The 26,963-nt window shown below is 54.8% G+C and overlaps 1 protein-coding gene across 12 annotated transcripts in view; it reads left to right on the forward strand.

Moving 5' to 3' along the window:
• Nucleotides 1–26,583, forward strand: part of RALGPS1 (Ral GEF with PH domain and SH3 binding motif 1) — a 249,656-nt gene extending 223,073 nt beyond the window's left edge. For 7 of the 12 annotated variants that reach the window (XM_033122561.1, XM_033122562.1, XM_033122559.1 and 4 more), the window contains 8 exons: nt 621–778; nt 2,927–2,978; nt 13,419–13,499; nt 14,816–14,921; nt 16,696–16,788; nt 16,958–17,063; nt 18,796–18,887; nt 22,196–26,583. In XM_033122561.1, coding sequence (XP_032978452.1) covers nt 621–778; nt 2,927–2,978; nt 13,419–13,499; nt 14,816–14,921; nt 16,696–16,788; nt 16,958–17,063; nt 18,796–18,887; nt 22,196–22,225 — 718 coding nt within the window. In that variant the 3' untranslated portion in view covers nt 22,226–26,583. Of the gene's footprint in view, nt 1–620; nt 779–2,926; nt 2,979–9,190; nt 9,345–11,500; nt 12,225–13,418; nt 13,500–14,815; nt 14,922–16,695; nt 16,790–16,957; nt 17,064–18,795; nt 18,888–22,195 lie in introns of those variants that run through there. The other 5 variants (XM_033122564.1, XM_033122569.1, XM_033122568.1 and 2 more) reach the window with 5 other exon arrangements.
• Nucleotides 26,584–26,963: the final 380 nt, after the last annotated feature.

A 26,963-nucleotide genomic window follows, 5' to 3' on the forward strand; every position in this document is an offset into this window, starting at 1 on the left:
TCCTTCCTTCCTCTAAGACACAAGCTTCAGCCAGCCCAGGCTGGCCCTGGAGTCGCTCGCAGGCTAGAGGGAAAGTGGTTTCCCCCTGAGTGTTCGGGGCTTGCTCTGTGCTAGATACTCTGCTGCGTGGCTGTCAGGCATTATCTCACTGAGCCGCTGCCGCCTCCGAGGTAGGTGCCGTCTCCGCGCATTGTACAAGTGAGTCCGGCGAGTTGAAGCGGGTGAAGTACCTTGCAATGCTGAGGAAGGGTGGAGCAAGAATTTGAAGCAGGCGTGTGTGTGCAGAACCAGCCGTGACCGCAGGGTCACGTCCCCCTTCGTTGGTGTGCCCCATTGCTCACCAGCACCCCCTCACTTGGGCCTCATAATCATCCTGGGACACAGGTAGGGCAAATATCATTGGTCCCCATCTGACACATGGAGAAACTGAGGCCCAGAAAAAGGAGGAGACTTGCCCAAGGTCACGCCATGAGATAGGGCAGAGGCTGGACTTGTGCCTGGTTCTGGGTGGAGGTCTTCTTCCTGCAGGTACACCATCTGCTCAGGACCCCAGGGCAGGTGTAACCACTGTCACTCCATAGATAAGGAGCTTGCCTTCTTTCTTCCTTTCCATTTTCCAGTATGATGTGTCAGTTGAGTGTAGTTGAGAGTAAAAGTGCGACATTCCCATCGGAGAAAGCGAGGCACCTGCTGGATGACAGTGTCCTAGAGTCTCGCAGCCCCCGCAGGGGCCTCGCCCTCACCTCCTCCTCTGCCGTCACCAATGGACTCTCCCTAGGTAAGCGTCCGGCCTGCACACCACAGCGGGGGGCCGCAGCCGGCGTGTACTCGTGTCTGTCTGTCACTGTGCAGCGCCCGGTGGCCCCTCGCCCCTGCAGGAGTCGCCAGAGCCTTATTTCCTGGCCTCCAGGGTGTCATGAAAGGCCCTGGGCTTGTCCTCGTGATGCTGGTGGCCCTGGGCCCTGAGCATGGCAGGCAAGTGGAAGGGTCAGCCAGACGCACGCCTGAGACCCGCCGTCCTTGGTTGGCAGTTGTCACAGCCTGGCTGCTGCCTCAGTGGGGCTTCGGTCCCTGGGGAGCCACAGGCCCCAGCGTGCAGCGCAAAGGTGGGGAAGCTGCCTGAGGACCTCAGCTGGTGGGCCACCGGGTTCTCGCATGTGTCCTCGTCTGTACGCTGAGGAGTCAGAGTTAGGGAGGATGAAAAAGTGATCTTCAGGGATGAAATTGCATGTCTGCGCTTCTGCCAGAAATGTGCTCATGGCAACGGGAGGGACAGAAACTGAGCTGTGGAAGCCGGGAGGGGCGAGGTCCAAGTCAGAGCTGAGCAGTGCTGAGCTCTGGTCTCAGACCTGTCCCTCTGCAGTGCCCAGGTCGCCTGTCATACTGCCATCGGGCCAGGGCATTCTCTGCTGGCCGAGCCCCGTCCACGTGCCTGTGCTTCTGTAGTCCCGTGTCTGTGTGTGTCTGCTTCTCTTCACTTGGAGCCCTCCTGGGGCTGGTGGCAGGCTGGGGGTTCGAGGCCTGCAGGGTAGAGGGCCCACGAGCGTGGGGACAGGGAAAATGGGCAAGAATCTCATGCCCGACATCCCCGTGAAATGAGGCCAGTCTCTGAGGCAGTATCAGTGCAGCGGGCAGCTCTCCCTGCCCCCAGAAAGTCTGTGACAAGCAGCATTCATGTCTGACGTCCATCTGGGAAGAGGTCATCTTATTAGGACCTCATCAGGGGTGCACAGCACCGTGGTTCAGAGGTATGCTTTGGGAGGAGAGTTCTGGGGGCAATCTGTCGGGAAAAGGCTCGTTAAACCAGGGGATTAGATCTCTTCTCAGAGACGCTCATATGCTGAGGGCATTGTGGGTCTCCAGGAAGGCGGCAGGGTCCGCAGGGTCCCACATTATCTGCTCAGGAAGCCCTCTCCTGGGAGTGTCCTGTGGCACGGGGTTCTAAGGAACCAGTTTGGGAAATGCCTGCCCAAGAGCCCTCAGCTGGGCCGCCCAACAGGTGTTTTACATCCTGGAAACTTCCTGAGCTGTACCTGAGCCCAGGCCCTGCTCTCCCTGAGACAGAAAATGGTCAGATGCAGGGCTGCCCAGTCTCTAGGCCGGAGATGATCAGGCCACTTAGTTCTCGGCTCCTGTACTCGGGAAACTCAGGTGTATTTCTGTTTGGAGCTGAAAGCCTGGGAGCAGGTCACTATCTGCATGTGCCCTGTTTGAAGCTGCACTGGTCCTCTCTATCCTGTAACTCCCAAGGGGCCAAGACCTCTTCCTTGCCCCTTTCCCACTGCCCAGCCGCGGTGCCAGCAGGCAGCCCAGGCAAAGAGCACTGATCCGAGGAGTACACAGGCACTTGGCCGCGTGAAGTGACAGGAGGAAATCTCCATGCTGCCCTTGTGGCCAGAGGCGGCCTGAGGGGAGGGTCTAGCCCCTCCCCATGTGCACACTGGACTGAAGGGGCCCGCCCTCCTGTCTAATGCTAGGCTGAGGCTCTGTGACCAGTGTCTAGTCAGGCCCTGACCCTTGAGGGAAGCGCTCATTTGGCCTCTGTCGTCACCAGGTGAGCCTGTTCTAGCACTGGCTTTGCTCGGGCCCAAAGGGAGGCAGTGGTAGAGCCACCAGGCCAAAACAGAGGCCTAAGGATCCAGGCCCCAGTGCGCCTGGGGCCGGCAGCTGCAGCCTTCTGGGAGGCAGTGGGAAGGGAGTAGAGGACCCACCTGGGAGCAGTGGGATGGATGGTTCTTTCAACCCTCCCAGAGTAGAGAAGCAGAAATAGAAGCAGCACAAACCTAGTCGCAGTGTCGCCCACAGGGTCAGGAAGCTGTCTGTCCAGCACATCTGTGGGGCTCAGGGGCCTGGGCCCGGTGAGCCAGGAGGACAGGCCCCTCTGGGGTGAGGCTGCCTTGCTCATTGACCTGTGTTCCTTTTCCAGGCAGTAGTGAGAGCTCAGAGTTTAGTGAAGAGATGTCTTCAGGGCTGGAAAGGTGAGTGTGGCCTCAGCTCAGCCTCCCTGCCAGGGGAGGTGCTCAGGGCCCCAGGGAGGTGCAGACAGTTCCAGGCAGGGACCGGCCCCCCAGCCTCACCCACTGGGAGCTGGGTCCAGGGGCAGGACCGACGGGGATGGGATGGGGGTCCAGCCCCCTGCCTGAGCAGCCCCACTCATCATCTGGCCCCGAGCTAATCCAGGAGCCCAAGGCCAGTGCCTCTGCCTCAGGCCGAGCTGCTGAGGAAACCTGGGAGCAGATTTGGTCTGAAATGTGGGTTCTTGAAACCAGAAGCCTGAGAATGAGCCTCATCTGCAGATGGGCGCGTGGCTCCGCCTGGTGGGGTCTGAGAGTGTTGCACCCACATGGCCTCAGGCCTTGGGCTGACACCAGCCTGCTGGGCACTGGTGACAGCAGAGTGGATCCCTCAACCCCGGGTTTGACTCCCTGCAAGGAGCCCATCTGCCCGGGAATTGGGCCTCCTGCTCAGGAATTCCCCCACGGCACCTACTCCACGTACTGATGCTTTCTGTGTGCCAGGCGCCAGCTGGGCTCTGGGAAGACCAGGGACTCTGGAATGGGGAGCTCCCATAGTCTCGGCGCCGCCAAAGGTGAAGGGCATTATGGCGACTCTGAGAAACCCAGTGACATAGTGTCGCGAGAGGCAGGTTTGCACCGTCCTTCAGAGTGGCCCCTCCACAAGCATGTGGGGCCTGTGTGTACAGACAGGCACACACACTCACACTCCCACAGTTACACACTCTCACAAGACACACACACTACACACACACACACACACACACACACAGATTCATGTCTGCATACACACTCATACACATGGGTGTGATCGCACACATGCATGCACACACATACCTCTCACATGCGTGTGTGCACACTCACGTCCTCTCACACATGTGGGTGTACACATGCACACACATACCTCTCACATACATGTGTGCACACACATGTCCTCTAACACATGTGGGGTACACACATACCTCACATGTGCGCACACACATGTCCGCTCACACATGTGGGTGTACATGCACACACATTCCTCTCACATACATGTGTGCACACACATATGTCCTCTAACACATGTGGGGTACACACATACCTCACATGTGTGCACACATATCCTCTCACACATGTGGGTGTACATACACACAAATGCACACACATACCTCTCACACGTGTGTATGTGCACACTCACACGTCCTCTCACACATGGGGTACATGCATGCACACACATACCTCACACATACGTGTATGTGCACACTCACACACACACTCCTCCTCTGGTGCTGAAGCCTCCTCCCTCCTCAGTCCCCATAATCATAAAATGGCCAGAGGAGGGGAACCCCTCCCAGCGTCCCCACAGGGCAGAGAGACGGAACACGGTGCTGAGTGTCTTTGTGGAGCATCGCCTGTGTGCCAGGCCCTGTCCTGGTCCCACTGAATCCTCAGGCACTCACTCCTACACAGTGGTTATTCATAGTGTCCCCATTCTGTGCGTGTGAACAGCGAGGCTCAGAGAGGTGAAGTGACCTGTCCTGCTTCACAGTCCTCTGCTGGGGCAGACGTGCCCCAAATCCACAGCCTCCTGACCCCCGAGCCCACCTCTCCACTGCTGTGCTCCAGGCCCCATCCAGAGGGCACTGGCCCCACATCGGTCGGTCAGTCTGTCTGTCCTTGAAGCCCTAGATGGAGGGCAGGAAGTGGGGAGCAATAATGACATCAGCCCTGAAGGCCCTTCCCTTTGTCTCAACTCCAAGACTCGTAGAAGGATATTTGTTCTCATTTGGGGAGCTCAGGCGGGTGGGCCCCATTGCCCTCGCGCGGGGGCCACCCCGCAGTGAGATGAGAAGCAGGCAGGCACCAGCGACAGACTCCAGATCAGCCGAGTACATTTGACTTTCTCAGCACCAGTCAGGGGACTCCTGGGAGACCTTGAGCATGGGCCTTACAGGCAAGCCAGCATCTCTCCTGGCCACAGGCCACTGAGGGGACACCGAAGGGGCAGCGCAGGCAGTGCCAAGATCCTGAATATCACCCAGACCTGGACCTAGTCGTTGGCTCCTTTTCTCCTCCTTTCCTTCCTCCCTCCCTTCCTTCATTTATTCATTCATTCATTCATTCATTCACTCATTCATTTATTCAGTAGGCATTTATTAAGCATCTGCGCCCTGCCAGACACCACGCTAGTCATGGAGGGCAGCAGAGCACCCGTGACTGAGATTAGAGCTCCTAGGAAGGAAGATGGTGAAAGAATTTCTGACCCAGCGAGATACGCTGTACTCAGCTCAGTGGGGAACACCGTGAGATACTGCATTTTTTTTTCTCTCTTTCACTTAGAATGTAGCATTAGATTTACTGTCCACCCAAATGTCTGTAATAGGTGCTTTGGGGGTGAGACCTCCTGCAAGCGCTGGTCTCACGGCTCAGCCAGTCACCTGTGCAGGCCCAGCCCTGCCTCCACCAGCCTTCAGGACATCCTGCAGGGAGAATGTCCTGTTTCTCATTCTCTTGGGACCTGGCGCCGGTTCCAGCCCCTCCTTGCTGAGCGTAGCAGGAGACAACCTGCTCTGGAAGGTGCCCATGGAGCTAGGAGATCCCCTCCTGCCCCTCGGAGACCCAAGGCCACCCTAGCAATCGATGACAGCTGCCTTTTGGCCTCCAGCTCCTGTGGCCCGGCCTCCAGTCTCCATTTCCATCCTGCACTAGCCTCCTTTCATGTCCACCAGAAAGAATCCACTCCTTCAAAAGCACGTGAGCACTCTAGAGTTTCCTAGAGGGGAAGATTTACCTCACACACTCTGAAATCTTCATTATATGTTCTTTACTCTCACGGTTCAATGACCACTGTTCAGGTGGCTGCTTGGGCCCCCCTTATTCCCAACCTTTGCCCACCCAGGGCTCAGCCCCACTGAGTCCTCCCTGTACCCCGGCCTCCTCCAGGCCACATTGCTCCTGCCCTGTAAAGGGGGGCAGATTCCCCCTTCCCCAGAAGCCCAGGTGTCACCCTGCCTGGGCCCAGAGGCCACCATCTGCCCCGAAAGAGTCTGCAAAGCACTTTTCAGCACAGTGAGCCTCCCCTCTTGGAAACCCCACCAGCTGCGGCCAGCAAACGCTGTAAGAGCGCAGTTCTCTCTGTGTCTTCATATCCGCATGGGTGGACAGTGGCCTCAGAACCAGAGCCAAGGGAGCAGGAGAGGACTGGGCCACACCCAGAGGCCAGGCTGGCGACGGGGGGCGGGGGGGGGTTGTTAACACCTTGCCCACAGCCCTGAAGCTTAGGGACTACCACCTTGAATTGACTCGCCAGCCCCCCGGCCCTGGTGACAGGTTTGGCCCAGGCCAGGAAGAGAAGTGGAGCCAGAGACCAGCATGAAGGGCAGGGAGGCCCCAGGCCAGGACCCCCGCCACAAGCACACAATTTTCCATTGGCTTGAGGGCACCTCTGCATCACTCTTTCTGCCACTGTGAGCAGACAGACAGGAGGGTTCCCATTGTTTGGCCAAGGCTGGCAAGTTTGCCTTCCCCGAGTTTGTACACACAGACATTTCAGCCTGGTGGCCCACAGGCAATCTTTGGGTGGCAGCTAGAGTTCAGGCTGTGTCCAGTGCTTTCTTGAGGTGGCCATCCTTAAAGAATGCCCGTGTGGGAGCCCACAGGGTCCCTGGGACCTGCCACACTGCTCTCTGTGGTGTGGGCCAGGCACAGTGGTGGCACAGCCTCCAACCCCTGTTCTTGCTGGGACTGCGGAATGAGGGGTCGGGGAACAAAGGGGACCTTCTGCTGTTGCTGCTCATCCTCCTGTCCCCTCATTGATCCGCCTCAGCAAGGTCATAGGGCTTGTGCGCTGGGGGAGGGGGCGTCGGTGGCCACACCCAGGCAGGCATTGGTCATTCCTCAGCCCCCCGGGCTGCCCTAAAGACCTTCCCCTGTCTCAGGGCCCAGGATGAGGACAGAGTGGGGGTCCTGGATGAAGGCCCTCAAGAGCCAGAGGCTGGAGTCACTGGGCAGGGGGAGACCTTCTCTCTTAAGACGCTTCCTCATGCCCCCAACCACCTCATTGTCCTGGGAATGGGAACAAAGACAGAAAAAGAGCCCTCTGTCACCCTCTACTTTCCCAAGAAGGGGAGGGAGGTGGCCCTGAAAAGGCATTGTCCATATGGACTTAATAACTGGAAAGCAGGGACTGTGGACACTGCACCAGGCTGACCTCGAGCAAATCTCGGGCTTCGCAGAAACTGAAGGGGGAAGAGGATGTGTTAGTCGGGCCCGTCAGTAGAAGGCTGCAGGTGCGGCCGTGTGCCTACTTGGGCTCTAAAAATGAGAACAAGAATGTCAGCCTAAGAGTTACAATTATTAAATGACCTTTCTAAAAAGAAGAACAAAAGGGAGCTAGAGATATATGTAGGCAAGAAAATACATAATGTAATTCATCTGGGTTATCTCTTGAGTTGTAGGGTTAGGAGTGATTTTCTTCCTTTATTTTTGTCTGTATTCGCCAAAATTTCCACAGTGGGTGAGTGTTTCTTTTATACCCAGAAAAAAAATTGACATTTAACTTTTTTAAAGAAGATATCGTCAAAAATGTTTATTGATCAGTTTTTAAGAGGTGAAATATGAAAGTACGTCACCAAGTTCATTACAGAGGCTCATGAAGAAGACGTGTCACACACACTGGGGTGTCCAGCAGGGGGACCAAGTCAGACTGCGGGTTCAGGAATGGCTCCTGGTACAGGTGACGGTGAAGCAGAAGCCCAAGGACAGTTGGTGAAGAAAACCACAGTGGGCCCTTGAGGGGGTCCTGGGCCTGAGGAGACTGCGGCCTAAGTCGTGTGCCAGGATGGCAGAGGTGGCCCAGGAATGCTTGGTGTCTCTAATACGTCGCCACAGGAGAGCTGGGCTCCAGGATGTGTCCTGGCCCCTGAAGTTCATGATGTGCCCTGTGGTGCAAGATCACGGTCTGGCTTCCGGACGCAGCCGGTCATGCTGGGTGGGGCCTGCTGTCAGGAATCGCCCTGTCTCAGTGACCTTGGGCACGTCTCTCAACCTCCCTGAGTCTCAGATCCCTTGATGCTGCAGTGAGGACACTCACAGGAAATACTTAGCACATCCGTGGCGTTGCTCCGTTCGGGATTTTTCTGAGTTTCACTTTGTAGGAGCCCAGGGCTCTAAGGCTGGGTGGGGTGAAGAGAAAATTCCCCAGATGGCAGTTCAGTCATCATGGGATGGTTGGCCTATAGTGAAGGCGTGTCCATCAGCCCCGGTCGGCCCCCAGGATGCGTGGAACTGGGGGGAAGGCCCGTTAAGGGGATGCTGCTGACAGTTGGCCCCGTAGGTGCTCTAGGGTGTCAAGGAGGTGGGGTGACGCAGTTTCTGTCTGTGTGAGGTTACTTGTTCTTCTTAGCTGGTGGAATCTTCCAACATCCTTAGGGAGACCCCAGGACGGTAGAGTCATGGCAGCAGAGCCCCAAGCCTGCTATCTTGAAATCGGTTTTTAATGCCACTCTTTTCCTTCCTTGAGGAAAGCAGAGGTCTCGGGCAGATGCCCTGCGTTTGCCAGGTTACAAGGAGGGGGGGGCCTCTTGAGCCCCAAACTCTGCAGCATTTTGGGAGTGGGAAGTGAAGCTCTGGAGGCAATCCTGGAGGTAAGGGGTTCACTTTGACTGAAGTGCAACCATGAGAGTGTCTGTTTTCAGGGTGACTGTCATAGAAGTCCTTGTCCCTCAGCCCGCCCTTTGGCTAAGGGCCAAGAATCCCCCAGGCTCACATCCCTCATCTGTCACCCCTCAGTCTGGTTTCCTCAGGTCTGTCCGGCTCCGGTCCGCCTTTCTGCTCTGCCACGGGGGGGCTTCTGCTTCTGATTTCCCTCAGAGAGCCCATCTCTTGCCTTGTTCTGAGCAGAAGACACTGAAGTCTGGCACGCGAGGCTCCACCCAGGAACTTAGCCCCCTCTGAGCGCGAACCGTGGGCAAGGGTATCAGGGCCTTTTGTTGGACCTGTGTTTGGGTGCCTGCTGGGGGCGGGGCCCTGCCTCACCTGTGCGGCTTCATAGGTAGCTAAGAAATCTCTGCCACAACCTCTCTGGCCAATACCTCCGAGCTCCAGGGTCAGGTCCTAGGAAGTGGGCAGGACTCTCCTGTCTCGTGTCAATCCTTCTCTGTTTATCTGCTATACTACCCTCTCTCCCTGCGGACCAGCCTTCTAGAAGCCTCAGCTCACAGAAGGATCATGAACACCTCACAGCTCCCAAGTTGACGTGTTACAGCTTCACCCAGCCACAGAGCCTGACCTTCAGTCTCTCAAATGTGGTTCCTAATTGCCCGGAGAGAAAATCTGATTGACCGGGCTCAGATCAGGTATTGTTATGTCCACTCAGCTAAACTTGCAGGACAAATATGGCTCCTGTGGACCCACTCAGTGGGTCAGGGACAGTGCCCAGAGAAGAGTGAGGGACTCACAGGCAGTAAAAGTCCTTTCACAAGTACTGCCTGAGGACGTCCCAGGGCCCAGCAGAACTCAGGCGGGCAGCTTCCTGAGGGGGAATCTTCAGGCCAAGCCCTACCCTGATGGGCTGGCGTCCCTTCCAGGGTTTGCTGGTGCAGGACAGCACCAGTACCTGGACCCTTCCACAGCTGCGCTCCCACCAGGGGCTCTGTGCACTTGAGATAGAAGAATCGGGGGACCCTGTTTCTGCTAAGACGAGATTACTGAGGCCCCAGTGTGGTTTTCATCCAAGACTTCTCCCTGCTCCCCAGCCTCCTACACCAGTAACAGGAACGCCCAGGTACCTAATGTTGACCTAGAAAACCATCGAGAGGAAGATGCTTTTCAGACCTGCCGTGGCTAGTCTGAATTCCCATGATGCCTGTTGGCTCAGGCAGGACCCGGGCTGCTTCCACCTCGACAGCAGCACCCACTCCTCCTTCTTCTAGTGTTGTGACCTTGGGCAAGTTACTCCAGCTCTCCAGGCCTCACATTCCTTACCTGGAAGGTGGGGGTAAGAATAGTGCCGGCCTCCCAGGATTGTTGATTAAACAAGATAATGAGTGAATACTGCTCAGCTCATTACCTGGCACCCATCGTCCCCTCCATCACCATCACCATCACCCATCACCATCACCAGCACCAGCACCATCACCAGCACCAGCACCCCGTCATCTTGCACAGCCTTTGGAACTGCGCTGTTCTGCTTGGTTACCAGACTACATCTTCCCCAGGCCAGATTCCCATGACGAGGGTTGCCTGCTGCAGCCCCTCTCCGTGCCACCCCCCAAGGTCCATCCCTGGGAGGGAACAGGAGAATGGCCTTCCTGGGGTACATTCTGCTCAGCCACATGTTCCCAGCACGATGCTGGGAAGAGTGCCTGTGGCTCTGGAGTAGGAGCTCCCACGTCAGTCAGGTAAATCCCATGATTTCTGGAGTCAGATACCGCTGCCCATTCATTCTGCATTTTTCTGGCCCTGAACATTCGAATAGCAAATCTTCTCGAAGCAGGGAAGTGATCTGGCCCTGGAGGCTGAAGATCCTGGCTCCCCTGTGCTGGAGCTAGTCTGCCTGGGCCCAGCCGGAGCCACCCTGCCGGTCACACCCTCCTCCAGGCCTGCGGCGCTCACCTTGGGAGGGAAGGATGGCCGCCACAGCCCTGACTCTATTCTCCTAAAATCTGGCCTTGGGGAAAAGTCACCGGTACACTGCTCTTCAAGGCCAGAGTCACTCCCCCAGGCTGCGAGGGGAGCCGGCTCTGAGTCCCCCACCCGAGCAGCCTGACTGACTGCGCCCTCCACTAACCCGGGAAAGCCAGCCTCCTTTTGTCAGCACTTGCGTCTCCGTTCCTAATGACAGGCCAGTGGGGTGGGACAAGTGGCTTCACCTCCCTGAGCCTCAGTTTCCTTTTCTAAGGCAGGGTGAGAACAGTGCCCCCCCTCAGAGCTGGGAGGGACATTGTGTGACAGCACTTAGTTGTCTCAGAGTAAGCAGTCAGTAAATGGCAGCTGCTCTTACCTGCCAGGCAGCCAAAACCACCAGGACACTCCCTCAGGGAAGCCCAGGGACCAGGGACCCCAGAGGTACCCACACCCCCACCCCCAGAGATCCAGGGCCTAAGAACGGTGTGGCCGTCCAGTCTGAGACACTGACAGAGCCCGTTCGGCGTGAGCGCAGCAGACACCTGCAGGGGCAGTGCCGCCTCCAAATGTGGGCCCAGTGCCCATGGCGATGCCCAGTGCCACGCAGGACACCTCAGCCTGTCCCCACCCGAAAGGGGTGGGAGGATCTTGGGCTACAGAGTCAGGCAGACCTGGGTTCAACCTGGCTAACCAGGCTCACACCTCGTTCAAGGGTCCACATTATTGAGCCTCAGTTTCCCCATTCTAAGGAGGATAATGGTGCTTGAACAAAACTCCCATGGGAGAGTGAGTGTGTGGCCTGGTACGCAGGGGCCCTCAATAACTAGTGACCCCTCCGTGAGCTGCCCCAGTGACCCTGGCGTCCCTGCACCCCCCACCAGCCCAGTGCACTTGGGAGCACCTCCTCCAGGAAGAAGGTGAGGACTGACTGCATGAAAGGCGAGACTGGGTGAAAGACGCTGATGCAGCGCTTCCAGCAACACGGCAGCCCTGCCCAGGTCTGCTAAGCAGCAGCCATATTGTCTCCATAAGCGGGGAGAACAGTGAAGAGAAGGTAGCAGCACCCCCCACGCCACCCGGTGAGGAGCTGCTGGGCTCTGCCGACAGTCCACTGTTGTCACACACTTTCCTGGGGCTCCGAGAAAAGAAGACTCACGAGAAGAGAGGTGGACAGAGGGGCCAGAGGATCCAGATCTGGGAAGGGAGGCGCCGTGCCCAGCTCCACCCCTGAGGCAGCCTGGAGCAGGAGTCCTATCAAAGGAGGAGACCCCCTGGGCACACAGGGGGTCACCGTAGGAAAGTTTGCTGTCAGCCCCTGCCTGACTCATGGCTGGGAGCAACGCATCCCTGGGACTGAGCCCTCCGACTAGCCTGCTTAAGCACAGGGTGGTGACATGTCATGGTGTCACACCCAGTTGTGTGGTGCACCACAGGTGTTGCCAGTCATCGTGAAGTTGCTGAAGCATTTCATAAATTAGAGCAAGTTCATCGTTACCTGTAGAGTGTCCCATTCACTCACTGCATTGTAAGCCTTTCTGGATGGAAGCCAGGGAGGAGGCAATCGGCCTGTGGGCTGGGCGTCAAGTGTGCCAGGGCCTGGTCTATGCCACAGCTCATGGTGGGGGTGGGGGGCAGCCTGTGACCATCACCTGCCAGGGGGTGTGGTGGGGAAAGGGCTGAGACCCGTTAAACATCTGAGGATTTGGGGGACCAAGCACATGCTGCAGTGGGGTCCCAGAGCACTTGACCTGGATGACCGTCAGGCTCCCACCAGCCCTGAACTTGGGCCCCTGGACCGCGGACCCAAGATGGGCCTCAAGAACAGTGCCTTCCTGAGTGGAGGATGGAGGAGTCCTCGCAGAGGAACCTGAGCTCAGCTATGTGATGCACCTGCTACAAGGACTGAGGATGTCCCCACACCAGCCGCAGGGGTCCAGGGCCACAGGGTAATATGCAGCCACTAGGACTGACAGTGGACAGCAGAGGGAACATTTGCAAAGGAAATCTGGACCTTGTCTGACTTTGTAAATTGGGTTGCGTCCTTGTTTGGCCAATGGGCAAGGAAAGCTGGAGCCCAGGGATAGACCGTGCTGCAGGGGTGGGGAGAAGGCTAAGACAGGGAAGGGTAACGAGAGGAGAGAAAGATGGGAGCCTCCCCCCAAATAGGTTAAGCTTCCTGCTGACCCTGGAAGTGGAAGCTGCCCCTGGAAAGGCTCACTGCTGGTGACCGGGTGAGAGAGAAGCCAGCCGGGCAGCCCCCGGAGAGATCCTGGAGCACGAACTCTTGGACAGAGCAGGTCACAGAGCAGGTTTGCAGGGACCAGTGGAGAGGACGGAGCCAACAGGAATTCAGTGGTACCTGATGAAGGACACTGCAACCCGTGCCCCTGGGTCGACGTGCAAGACAGCCCATAGTTCTGTGTCTCTGCACTTTCAGTTGGGTTTACCATGGAGTATTCGGGCATTGTCTAGTGAACATCTTAACCTCACACTGGAGTAAGAGGGTGTGCCTGGATTTTGTCACCACCTTGCCACTGGAAGAAGGGTGAACATTTCATTTTTAAAAGTTAAGGAAATAATTATCTGGAGACCCGGGGGCTTGCTAGACGGAGGCTCTGGGCTGTTTGTTCACTGATCTGGCAGCTCAGGTGTGCTTGCAGCGTGACCCAGGAGGCTGGGGGAAGAATTGGGTTGCCGCTTCCTGAGCTAATGACCACAGTCTGAGATGCTCTGGACCCCTTCAGAGTATCTGGGCTTTCCAGTTTGTTGCTAAAACTCACCCTTTTTCCTCTGAATCAGGGGACGGCTCTATGCCACGCTGGGGCCCAACTGGCGGGTTCCAGTTCGGAATTCTCCCAGAACCCGGAGCTGCGTCTACAGGTATTCATTCATTCATGTGCTCGTTTATTCAATAAATAGACTATAAGGTGCTTGTTGGATGCTAAGCCCTGTGCTAGTAGCTGCGAATGAGACGGATACGGCCTCTGCCTCAGTCCATGAGGCTGCTGTTATGAAAGAGGCAGAAAATCCCAGGTGCCAGTGGTCTGGGGTGGGTGGCAGTGTTCTGAGGGGAAAGCAGGGAGGCCTCCCTGGAGGAAAGACTGGAAGAGTGATGGAAAAGACACGGAGGGGAGGTGGAAGGGTAATGAGAGCGCCCCCAGCCCACCGGCCCGTGAGGCAGAAAGAGCAAGGTGACTGGGCATGAAGGAAAGTCAGTGTTGGAAACTGTGAGAAAGGAGAGAGGGGTGTGAGATGGGGCCTGAGAGGTGGGCGGAGCCACGTCCGGCAGAGGGTGAGGATGGTGTCAGACAATGGACGGCTTGGTGTGAGAGGGGAGGGAGAGGAAGGGTGGTGGCGACCAGGTCCTCCTGGCTGCGGTGGCGTGGAGAGCACACGGGGGAAGGCAGGAGGGGATGGTGTGAGGCCAGGGCTGAGCAAGAGGAAGATCAAGTTCTGCCCTCAGCGGGGGGAGTGGCTAAGATGGCTGAGAGGACAGTCAGCCATGTTTGGGACAAGGGATCAAGGCCTCCTTGGGGTTGACTCCTTGGGGTTGCAGGGGTGGAGGGGTGAGAGAAGAAGACCCCTCGGTTTGTGGCTCAGGCAGCCGGGTGGATAGTGTGCCACTCACTGGGCAGCAGAGGAAGAGCAGCCTGGGGGGAGGCGACCGGCTGAGGGAGGCGCCTCACATCCAGTGAGGAACGGCTCCTGCACACGTGTGGCTGCAGCTTAGGAGCGAGGTCTGGGCCGGTGCCGCACGTGCACGCCTTTCCCTGCGGCAGAGGGTGACAGAGGAGCCCTGAGGAACGGGGCAGTGCATGGCGGTGCATGTACCACCTGCCCCCGCCTTCTCATTCCACCCCACCGCTCCCACTTCCTCGATGCTCCTCCAAGGCTCCTGCCAACACAAGGAGGGGCCACCACAAAGGTCAGGATGGGAGGGAGTGCTGCTAGGGAACTTGGTCACCAAGCCTAGAGCTTTGCAGCACTCAGAAGGATGAGGGAGGTGCAGTTCTAAGGGTGGGTGAGCTCTCTGCGGCCTCGGGGCCCTCCCTCCCTGGCCTTGCCCAACACTGTTGAGTCCTCCGACCTGTGGCAGCATGTGGGCTTGGCAGTGAGGGACCTGTGGGCCCCAGTGAATGACAGGGTGCCTGAGCTGAGCTCCTCTGGGTGATGTCTGACCAGTGTTCTCCCCTTAGCCCCACCGGCCCATGCACCTGTACGCTGGGGAGCTCAGCAGCAGTGCCCACCATGGAGGGGCCTCTGAGAAGGAAGACTCTGCTCAAGGAAGGACGGAAGCCCGCGGTAAGTGCAGGCACCCTTCTGTCCAGAGGCAGCACGGGCGTCAGTGAAGGGTGTGGGCTCTGGACACCAGCCAACCAGCGTTCCAGCCCTGGCTGTGCCACTGGGCCTGTGTCCTAGAGGACTTGGCAAGAATGCCACGTGGGACAGGGTGCACAGTAAGCATGCAGCAAACTGGAGTGTGCAGCTGTCTTGAGGGCACATGGACCTGGGGACCCCGGCAGGTGGAGTGGATACTGCCCCTGGAGGTCTGCATAGCCGGGGATGTTCCCATCCAGCAACACTGTACAGCAGGTCACAACAAGGCAGGGACAAGGAATCAGGAGGCTCTTCAGCCTCCCCCACTAGCCCCCAGGCCACGCGTGTTGGACCAGATGCCCCTGGCTCCACGACCCCACGCGTGCAGGGCCTCGGCCCCTTGCAAAAGCCTCTCTTGTCTCCATGGAACATCCATAGCAAGCTGCCTGTGACCTGCCTGTGACCTGCCTCTCTAGTAGCACCTGCTGGTGGCTGCTCTGCCCTTCCTCTCCGGCTCTGGCCCCTGCTTGCCCCTGTCCACTGCCACATAGCCACTTGCCCCTTGGAGATGCCCACCATGAAGATGCCAGGGCCCCAGTCCAGAGGCTGCCTCCAGACACTCCCCTGTCTTGAGATGCCAGGTGGCTCATGAGTGGGGAGGAGTCTTCCCCCAGCCGTGGGCCACACTCTGTCCTTGCCCCAGAGTGTCTCAAAGCATCCTGTGACATAGGGCCTTATGTCTAGCGATTGTACAGACTGCCTGGCTCTCTCACACCCAGAGTCCAGGCCTCAGCCATTCTGACGCCAGAGCAAGATGGTACCCTGAAAGCAGTGTCTTCTCAAATGCTGGTTGGGCCAAAAATGAGTGATGAAATCAGTTTAGTGCATCATGACCCATATTTTTGGAGTAGAATAGAATAAAAAATAATGGAGTTCCTGACAGTAAAGCCAAGTGTTGTCTCATGGAGCTTCTTTCAGTCCGACATGCATATGCATGTGTGCTGTACACACCTGTGGGGGTCGTCAGAAAGCTACTGCTTTCACAGTCTTGGCAACGCAGTTCCACCTAATGTGGGGCGGGGGCCCTGGGGCTGGTGACGCCCACCAGCCTGCTCCTGTACGCGCAACCCTCTTCCTTCCAAGAGAGGGTGTTTGCTTCGCCTTTGCAGAACCAGAAGGTCCCACCGAAGTGTTTTCCCCAAACCAAGGAGAAGAACCCCTAAATGGGAAGCTCTGCCTTTACAGCTAGGGAAACAGAAGCCATGCCTGCAGCTTGGCCCTGTTGGTTTTCCCACCTCTAGCCGTAAATTCTCCAACTGCGTTGCCATTCATTCTCCGCCAGAGCACCCCATGGAAAACACTATGGTCCTTCCAGGCTACACCTTACCATGTCCATAATTTGAAAATGTTTTTCTCCAGGACGTTCTTGGGCCCAGGTCACCTGAACACAAAAGTTATGCCTTGGCATTGTCCTAGACGAGGTGAAAAAAGGAAGGGCTCTCCGAGTTCAGGAGCAGAGCAGGGAGGTAGGGCTTAGGGCGGATGAGCTCAGAGTCACTGAGAAGGAGTCTCCCTCCTTTAGGTCGTGGGTGCAGGTGGCATTGAGGGGTGTGGGGCGCCAGGGAAAAGATGTGCCCTTTGCTGGCGTTGGTTGGGAAGAGGGACGCATCCTCCCACCCACGTGGCTGGGTCAGGTATCAGGCAGCCAGGGGACCGCCACCACTCACAGCGTGTCACTCTGCCTGCCCTTCCTGTGTAGATGTCGTCGTGGACCAGATACTGGGTCACACTCTCAGGAGCCACCCTCCTGTACTACAGAGCCAAGTCCTTGCGGGGCACAGACAGAAAACACGTAAGTCTTATGAAACGACTCTCCGTGCTGGGACTTCCTCTCGTGGGAGCTGCGGGGGCTGGGTGGAGGCGGGGAGGGCGGTGGGGTGGGAAGGGGGCTTGCGTGGCCCAGATCAGCCGTCCTTGGGGAGTGGAGGCTAGGACCTCCTGCCTATGCTGTTGTTCTCCAGTATAAATCCACACCTGGCAAGAAGGTCTCCGTCGTGGGCTGGATGGTGCAGCTGCCTGACGACCCCGAGCACCCGGATATCTTCCAGCTGAATAACCCTGACAAAGGTAGGCAGTGGGCCCGGAGCCGGGGCCTGCAGCTCATCTCAACCCTGTTTCCTCTTCTGCTAAATGTGCACCTTGAAATAGTAGGAACTTCTGAGGTTGCTGCTTTCCCTTTGCTTTAGGTTCTGATGTTGCCAGGTCCCCTCTCTATTCTGTAAAAGCTGTTAGATCATGGTCGGTGTGTCCATGGAGGAGTGTGCATGGCAGGAGCCCTTGTGTGGCCCCACCTGTGGCCACCCCTGGAGCGGCAGCCTTAGGGTCTTGGAATAATAATATAATGCTGGATGGCACAGTGACCACGTGGCTGCAAGCGTCTTGCGAGGTTTCCGGGATGCCCCCTGACATTACCTGTGCCATGAGACTCTGGCAGGGCCCTGGTCCAAGGCCAAATCAGAGAAGAAGCCTTTCACAAGGCCCCACCGTTAACATGTGCAGTCACCTCCCGTCCTCCTTGTTCTTCCCCATGACCGTGCTGGGAAGAAGGAGAGGTTCTGGGAGCCACCTCGTCCAGGGGCCCCATCTGCACTGACATTCAGAATGGCCATGCCAATCTCTTCCGTAGCCCAAGTCACATGACCAAACCCCACGTTGCCCGGGTCTTGGGCTCTAGCCACGCAAACTCACCAGGGCTGTGAAGTCGCAAGGCATCTCACACCTTCACAGGAATGTTCCAGTGCAGGGCTCGTATACATACAAATCAGTGGGGATCCTGTTTATGGATTTGATGCATCTGGGGTGGAGACCAAGATTCTGCATTTCTAACAAGTTCTCAGGCAAAACGGATGCTGCTGGTCCAGAGACAGCGCCTCGAGTGTCAGGCTCCTAATGTTTTTAGCAGGACAGTGAAAAAACAGGAGCCTCGAAATGCCCGGGGGATGCAGAGGAGAGGAGCCACGTTCCCGGCTCTGTTTCTGGGTGATCAAAGCCACATACAGCTGCCCTCAGCCTGGCTGCCATCTGAGTTTCTTCCCCCAGGCTCTGAACCTGGATTAGAGGTGGATTCTTTAGCAAATACAGGCTGCGCCTACACACGCTTGATCTAGAGACCTCATGGCCATGGAACCACAAGCCACTCTTGGGCTTTAGACCAGAGAAAAGCACTGTCACCAACAGAGGGAAACGGGACACAGCGGGTGGCCAGGGTCCATGGGTAGAATTCAAGGTCTCTGGGAAGTTAAGTGGGGAAAAAATTACATCTTTGTATTCCATGACCTCCAGTCCTTTAATTAGGAGTGTTAAACTACCAGAATGTTCACAATACCTATAATTTTGTCTGCCAGAGAAACCACAGACATTTTCCTATCACGAGCTGTCGCAGACATCTCAGAATCCATTACGCCGTCTCTTAGAAGTTACAGTGCAGCATCCGACCTCCTGATCTTGTACATTGATGAAGAAGCACGTATAGAATTACATCACTCATTGGTTTCTTAGTAGTTTGATAACTGTATTTTATACTGATTTTTTAATATGTTATTTTATGCATTTGAAAACATTATTCTGAGAAACGTCCACAAGCTCCACCAGAGCCAAAGGCATCATGGGCCGAAAAAATGGTCAAGAGCCCTGGGGTGGGCTGGGCACTTCCTCTGCAGCCCCCATGCTGGCCTTGGGCTGCTCCTGACCTTCCTTCATGGGTTTAGTCACCCATGTTCACATTTATCTTTAGGCCACAGTCACAGACACACCCTCCCCTGTGACTCTCTTCTTAACCAGTGGTTTCTCTACCCATCAGGCAATGTTTACAAGTTCCAGACTGGTTCCCGGTTCCATGCAATACTGTGGCACAAGCATTTGGATGATGCATGTAAAAGCAACAGGCCTCAGGTAAAGTCACCAAAATCCTCCTTGTCACTCTTGAAACACCGTCTCCCGCCTTCCGTCACCGCCTGTCAGCTAAGGCCCCAGGCGCCCTCTTTGGATGAGCCTTTTCCCATGATTCAGCAGGGCACCGCCTGCTCAGCTTCGAACAAAGCCGGGCTTCAGACCGGAACCTTGAGTCTGCTCCATGTGTCTTGCCCACGGAGAGTTAGGTGGCAGGTGCGGTATCGTCTCAAGGTTCAGGCCATAACATCTGTTTAGATCATCCCCCCTAAAGCTGATTCACGGGAAGACTTCAAACTGACTAACGGGCCCCCCTCCCGCCCATCACCCACAGGAATAATAACAGTTCATGTGTCGAGAGCCAGCCATGCTGCTGACAGTGGGGCTCTGGTCTGCTGGGCCTGGCTTGTGGCTCGGTCCCCTCCCCACCCATACCCACCAAGCCAGGAGCAGGCGCATCACGCAAAATGCTTCTCATGCAGGAGCCGACCCCGCCCTCCCAGCACCCCTGTGAGGCCGGTTCTCTTGCCATCTCGTTTTGCGCTGAGGACACTGACGCTTAGGAAGTGGCACCACATGTTTAAGGTCCCATGGTCAGTGTGCGTCTGCCCCACACGGAATCTGCCCCTGAGCTGTCCGCCTCACTCCTCCCAGGGAACCTCTGCTTGCTTAGCCTCCTGCTGTTGAGCTAAGGGCCTGAAAGCACAGCCTCTGCCGTCCAGGCTTGTGAGAGGAATGGCTGCTGCCTCCCCACTCTGGCGCAGGAGGGGCAGGCTGGAGCTTCCTCACCCTGGGGGTCGGATGGGCAGACCTTGGGCTGTGGTGCCAGCATTGGTGCTCCTTTCCCTAAGGCACCTAGGATCAGCCAGGAGAGGGAGCTGGGGAGTTGGGTTCCTCTCAGAGAGCTTGGAATAGACGGGGAAGCTTCCAGGAGGAAGTGCGGGCGCCGCTGGAGGCAGCAGCCCCAAGTATGAGAGGATCTCAGCAAAGGCAGGCGTGTGGGCCCAGGAGGGGCGGGATATCGGTTGTGCTGGTCACAGCACAGTCACAGACTTCTTGGCCCCTCCAAGCAGTTCTGTAAGTGGGAGGAGGTGTGGTGGCATGTCTGTAACATAAATGAGGACATCTATCATGAGCTGATCAGATTCTAGCGGATAAGAAACTAGAAAGCAGAGTTGGCAGAAAATCCCTGGCAAACCGAACAGTCGGACAAGATCGATCCAGGGGGAAACTTGAGGTACCTCAATGAAGCTCAAAACGAGCTGCATTTCAGTCCCTCGACTCCCCCGTCTGCCTGCTAGGAACGTGTCCAAGGGACATGCTCACACATGCACACAAAGGCACATGGGTAAGAATGTTCCCGGCAGCACTGTCCTTGAGAGAAACCTCGGGGACCCTCAGTCACTCCCTGTTATGCCACATCCGATAGTGCTTAGGAAGACAGAGGCAGACCCGAGTGTGAGCACTGAAAGGGGATAAGTGAAAAAGCAAAATGTAAAAACGTGTAGGACGACCTCGTTTGTATTAAGATACACATACATATTTATCACTTGTACGCTTGTGCCTACAATGATATATAAGAAACTGTAACTGTAATTGCCCCTCTCCATGATGAGAAGACCAGGGGTTTGGATGGGCAGTCACCCCAAGACGAAGCAAAGTAAACAAGGTGTCAGGGCATGAACAAGGCTGGTGCCACCTCTGGTCACTCAAGAGAGGAAGAATGTCCTGACCTCCTCTGCACTGGTCACACCATGTGTGTGTGTGTGGGGGGGGTCCCTCTTTAGCTCTGAGTGCCATTCTTGGAGCAGGAGGCTGGGGTGGCTCCGGGTCTGACAGTGACTGACAGCCCTGAGGAGGGCCACCAGGACAGTGGGGGAGGGGAGAGAACAGGGCTTTGGCACTGAGACGGCCCCAGCTGGGATCACTGATGGTTCCTCTGAGCAAGAGCCCATTGCTCTCTGGGGGAGGTGAGGGGGTAGCCTGAGGGTGGCAGCAGGTCCACAGCAGGTCGCAGGGAACTGGGTCAAACCCATTTGGCAGAACAGGTGTTTGGTCAGAAGGACAATTGAATTTCACATGTGGTAAATGTGGGGTACCGTGGCAAGGTTTTGCTCCTTTTAAGTGTTTCTGTCCTACTTTTAGACCTAAGGGAGGGGGATTTTTTATTTCTCTACTCTTTCCCCTTTTTATTTCTAATTTACTTTCAACCAAATATTTCCGCTCTATGCTGTGTATAATAATAAAAAGTTGGCAACAACGGAATATTCCACAGCAGAGGATTATTTCCCTACGCCCCGGGCCAGCCATGTGACGATATGCAAGGGGGTGCCATGCAAGGCGGTCAGGAATGCATCTCCTCTCATGGGAAATCTCAGCGACTGAGATTAGTTTTCTTTTTGGGGGATTGTATTTGTTAAAATGATACTAACACTGAATACACTTAAATCTCATAACCCTGTAACCACGCTCCTGGTTCGCTTGTTTACCGTTCTTGTGCAATGTTAGCAAGTGTATGGATTCCTCAGTGTATGGTGACGGTACATTTTTTAAACTTCTTTTTTAGAAATAGAACCATAACTGTCTATTTTCTTCTGTGACTTGCTCTTTTCCCACAGTGTGTTCTTCAGATTCATCTGTGTCAATGTGTGTAACTTTCATTCATTTATTTGGACTGATTTTTTTCTTTTTATCAATTCTTCTGTTGGTGATCCCAAGAATGATGTCTTGCTTTGTGCTGTTTGGAACAGTGCTCCTGTCACCATTCTTAAAACTGTCCCCTGGGGCAAGGAGATGCATTGTTTCCAATTTATCAGTTTGACCACATTGACACCAACATGGATTTGTTTTTGATGAAATTACTTCTCACCAAACCTGCCACCTCTCCCACCCCCCTCCTGCTGGCTTCCCTTCCAGGGTCCGTGTCCTTTCACTCCAAGAGCAGTTGTATTTTGACCCAGAGATAGTGGCTGAGAGTGTGGGCTGTGTCTTAGCCCTGCCGCTTACGCACTGTGTACTCTGCCTCTCTAAGCCTCAGTTTCCTCATCTTTATAATGGGGATACGTCCAGTACCTGCCTCGTGGGGTGGTTGTGAGGACTTGAGGACGCGATGCACGTGAAGGCCGCAGAGCAGTGCCCGGCCCACGCGGCCACTTAGCAGATGGGAGTGGTTATTATTGCTGTGCCCTCTTCCCCCAGACCTGCTCATTCACAGATGAATGGGGAAGGCCTGGTGCCCTCCCTTAGGGACCACCTCTGGTCCCCTTCCGCAAGGTTGGAACTTGCACAAAAGGCTAAGCTTTCTCTCCTAGGTACCTGCAAACCTTATGTCATTTGAATAAGTCTCTGCAGGACGTGGCATGACTTCAGAGGCTTCTGGGAGCCCGGCCTGGAACTAGTGGAGACGCGCAGGTCCTGGGCACAGGCCGTTGGCCAGGGTGCTGGGAGACTCACAGCCGGACCCAGGGGGCCGTGGCCTGTGGCCTCACAGTCCAGAGGGCCCGCCGGTGCAGGCCGTACCACCAATCCCCAGCGACTGTCATGACTCATTCTACAGCAACACCCGCCCTCCCTCTCTGGGCCCTCGTGCATCCACCAGCTGCTGCTGTGACTAGAGAGCATTCAGCCCACGTCGGGTCCCCAGTGCTCTCTCCTGCACGAAAGAGTGGACAGTGTTAAGCTGTGTGGGGGACCAGAGAGAAGGCACAGGCTGTGAACTGGCTTTTTACACCCCAAGTGCGTGGGGTTGCTTGCCTGCAGGGCAGCCTCAGATTTTGTACAACCCCCAAAGCGTCCTCTGCGTGTACGTGCCGTATACGTGTGCTTGCGAGCGGCGAGCGAGTGTGAACTCTTCGAGAAACATGCATTTTGGCACAAGACTCGTGACATCACACACTTCATTGGCTTTGAGGCCCTGCTTTCACCTGAAGTGACAGCCTTGTCACCCAGGAAGGTCAGAGTGAGAGCCCAGATCCCTCCTGTTTTACTGTAAACAAACAATGCCTTAAATTGTGTCTTGTTTTCTGTTCCTATGGGTGCTACTCATCTGGACGGCTGCTCCCTGGGCCCGGGTCCCTTCCAGGCCTTGTTGCTGTCGGCTCTTCTGAGACAGGCTTCAGGACGGGGCTTGGGGGGGCGCTGGGCCCCTGGCCTGCTTGCTTCCTCCCAGCCCCTCTCCCGTGGCCTGAGGCCCTTCTCTTCTCACCGCCCTCCCCACAGGCCAGAATGGGAAGTTGTGATGCTTTCCCCAGCTTCTCAGAAGCAGCTTGGAGGCCCCCATGCTCACGGCACACGGTTGCACCACCCTCTTCCCGCAGGCCAGGCTTCTGCTCCCATCATCTCCCCCCTTTGCCTCCACTGCCAGGCCAGCGCCCACTGGGGTTCCTGATTACACCGGGGAGCTGAGTGACACTGAGGCCTTAAGCTCCCTCTTCTTGCCCCCGAACCCAGTCACCAGCAAGTTTTCCGTCATCCAAATCCAAGGGCACAATTGTTGATGACCACGGTGACAAGAAAGCAATGCCCTGGGAGGGAACAGCCCACGTCCTGCATTCAGTTACGAGCTCTTCACACGAACAACGTCCTTTTCTGTTACTGTCATATTTTAAGTGACTTTTATTTTGCACAAATACATTTTTATTCAAAATAAGGAATAAAAATTCACTGCATTTGTGGTAGCTTTATCACCATAGCTCCCTCCCTCCCCAATCTCTCTCTCATCTGGGTGCCCTAATTCTAAGAAGGAAACCTTAAAATGAGTTTTTGAAAGAAGCTGAATTTCTGGGTCCGTGTTGCTATCATGGTTTCATGGCTCACACCGATCAGACATCAAACTACCCCTAACAGTTTCCGGGCAAGATGTTTCAAAACAACATCTTAACCGGTGAACTGTGATAGGTCAGATAAAACGCGACTAAAGGACCCACCACTGTATTTTGATCAAATGGTGACAACTTTTCTAAAACCTTGAATGAATTGGTGAGGAAAGTTGTCATCAGGATCTTATTTTGTGGTTGAGCTTTACTGTGTGTGCTCAATAACTACCCCTGCTCTGGAGCAAGTTCTAGAATGCTCTCATGCCAGGAGAAACTCCAGATGGTAAAGTGGATGCCCTCAAACACTGGCCATTGGTACTTTGCATACCCGCCTGCAGCCGGGGTCTGGATGCGGGCATCTGATTCATACCAACGACTCTTCAAATTAGCCTCTGGAGGCTGAATGAAAATACCACACTCCAAACGCCTCTCACCAGACCTGTGCAGTGCGAATGCTCTGACTTACATTCCATCTGATTCTACCTGTTAGTTTTTAAGTCTTAAGTTTGGAGGAACGTGCAGCAGTGGAACATCACCTACTTATTTTGCTTGTGCTTCTCCACTCTTTGACTGTTCTGGTTTTTCTCACATGAAATATTATGGATGTCTATCCAAAAACCTCCGAATTTCAGGCTCCACTTAATCAGATGAGGTTCTGCCCTCTAAAAAATGTTTGTCTCTTTCACAAATTAGGTTCTCTTCTGAGTCTAATTTGAGACAGCACATTTGCCGTTCTTTTCAAAGTGTTTAGTCTTTTCACTAATTGAAAAGGATCCCACACCACCTCCTAGAAACCTTCTTACCTTGGACTCTTGAAGAATCTGTTCAGACCTCATTGGCAAAACCCCCGTAGAACTGGTAAGCACCTCAAAGGGACCAGAGGAGTCCTGAGACAGGGGCTTGGGGCCGAGCAAGTGAATGAAGTTCAGGTTGTCTACTCAGTGTTGGCTTGTCCCTCAAGCTGCAAGGCAGGGACGGAGGGGCCAGGCACAGACCCCAGAGGGGGAGTCCATGGGAGGATGCTCCCCCTGGAGGGAAGTGTTTCTGCTTTTTTCTCCTTGACGATCCACAGTGCACAAACGTTTGTGACACCATTGAAGGTACATGTCTTGCATGCATATGCTATCTTTTTTTTCTTCAAGCAAACAGATCACGGCACCCCAAAAGGAAAGTTATAGAATGCTGTCTACAAACTGGAGTAGGTAGCTGGTGCCCCAAGAACAGCTCCCTCACCTCTTCCTGGGAGTAATTCTCACCACTTTGAGTTGAACGTGTTTTATAATTCATGATCAGCCGAGTGCATTCTGACAAAGGAAATACTTCCCGAAGGATTTGTTTGATGGAGGACAGTAGAAATACTGTTCTGAGTATGCCCAGTGAGGGAGTGTGGCCTTTCTCTTCCCTGAAGAAGCCCATTCATCACGCTGTCCTACTGTGGAATTGAAAGAGGAGGATACTTGAAGGGATTCTGTTTGGGAAAGAACCCGCTCTCTCTTGCCAACTGAATTTATAAAGCATTTTTTTCTTGCCAAGATGGCCAGTATTTCTTTCATCATCTTCCTCCCAACACCTGTATTTTTTAGGATGCCATTTTACAGGTGGAAAAAGGTCCATGAAAATGGGAAGCCATCGGCAAGCAGGGTCTGCTTTCATTCCACAAGTGGAGTCTAGAGCTCCCACCCACGTTACTGATGCTTATAACCAGGAGAACGTTGCCAAAAACACAACCTAACTTATTTTCAGTGACTCCATCAATGATTTTAATCAGTCCCACGTCCTACTGGCATGTTAGGTGATTAAAATGTTTAAAAAAGAAAAAAAAAACACCACAAGTACAAGAGTCCCTTTGAAAGAACAGATTCTCTGCGCATAACCACCTATGCATTCATCTGCCTCTCCAGTGAGTGCTTCCTGTGAGCCAGGCTCTACCCCGATACAAATGGCTGAGGACAAAACACCTGAGGGCTGCCCTGGACGAGCTGACCACTCAATGAAGAAATAGTTCTCACGCTGCATCTCCTCTGGCAAGTCCCTGCCTCTCTCCCAGCAACAAGTACGACCCTGTGCAGCTGCCACCAGGAAGGTTTCCAAAGGCTGCACAGATGAAAGAGCCTCATGCCCTGCCAGTTCAGTGGCAGTGAGGACGAGATGGTCCCAGAGGCTGGTTGGCCAAGAACCGGCAGGCGCAGAGCCCTGCTTGGGAACGCGTAGGACTCCAAGGTGGAAAGAGAGCAGGGTCCTAATGTTGGCAGTATTTACTTCCGAGGCCTTTTGGGCTTACTTTCAGTGTTCAATGCAGCGTGAGTGAGAGCTGCATTTTCTTGGGTGTGGAGAACGTGGAACTTCCCATGGACCGCCTCGCAGCCCTGCCTTCTGCGTGCGAGTGTACTGTCCGTTCTATAACCATTGTCTCTTTACCCATTTCTGAACAACTGTGACCCTTCAGTAATGAAACAATAGTAATTAATTTATTAGTATGGTATAATCTTTAATAAATTTCGTGCCAAAATGCATGGTTTTTCACTTAGCATTCAAAACGTTGTGTAGAGAGTAGTTTTCAATTTCTTATGTATTCAAAGTAAATTGGAAATCAGTTTCTACATTTTAATTCCTTTCTTGTTAATCTGTTGCATTCTCCTGGACTGTCTTTTTTTCCAGCAGACCCCCTGCATGCAGTTGTGTAAGGACTTTCTCTAATTCCTATAAAGTGTCTCATTTGCAATAACCACTGGACATCAGCCCTCCGGGGATTCTTTAGATTTTGGGTGAAGTATTTTGTTACCTCAGTCTTGTATCAAGTTGCTGTATTTTTCAGCTTGTTACACTGATAATAATTGTTTCACTAATTAAATACTTTAATGTACAAACATCTTTGTTTACTTTGAAATTAAATGTGTTTTCCAATGAATATTGCTCAATTCATTAAAGTCACGTGCATTTCACTTAGCAAAGAGTTGCTGTGCCAGCTACAGGCATGAGGATGTGTGGGGCATCCCAGTTAAGAGGTACTGGAACGTAAATGACATATAGGAACGGTGCCCTCAGGAAGGGACACAGTCAGTGCTGTGGGCACTCAAAGGGAGGTGGGGGGATCTGTGGAAGCTTTAGAAGGCAGCTAAAGCTGCAGTGGACATTTGGAGATTCATTTCAGAGATCTCCGAACACAAGGAGAGTGGAGCAGGCAGGGAGACAGAAAGGAAAAGGAGGAGGAGGAGGTTGGGGAAAGGAGCCAACCCAGCCTCACTGAGTAAAGGAAGGGGGAGTG

The sequence above is a fragment of the Rhinolophus ferrumequinum genome, chromosome 12, assembly GCF_004115265.2.
Source record: "Rhinolophus ferrumequinum isolate MPI-CBG mRhiFer1 chromosome 12, mRhiFer1_v1.p, whole genome shotgun sequence".
Lineage (NCBI taxonomy): Eukaryota > Metazoa > Chordata > Mammalia > Chiroptera > Rhinolophidae > Rhinolophus > Rhinolophus ferrumequinum.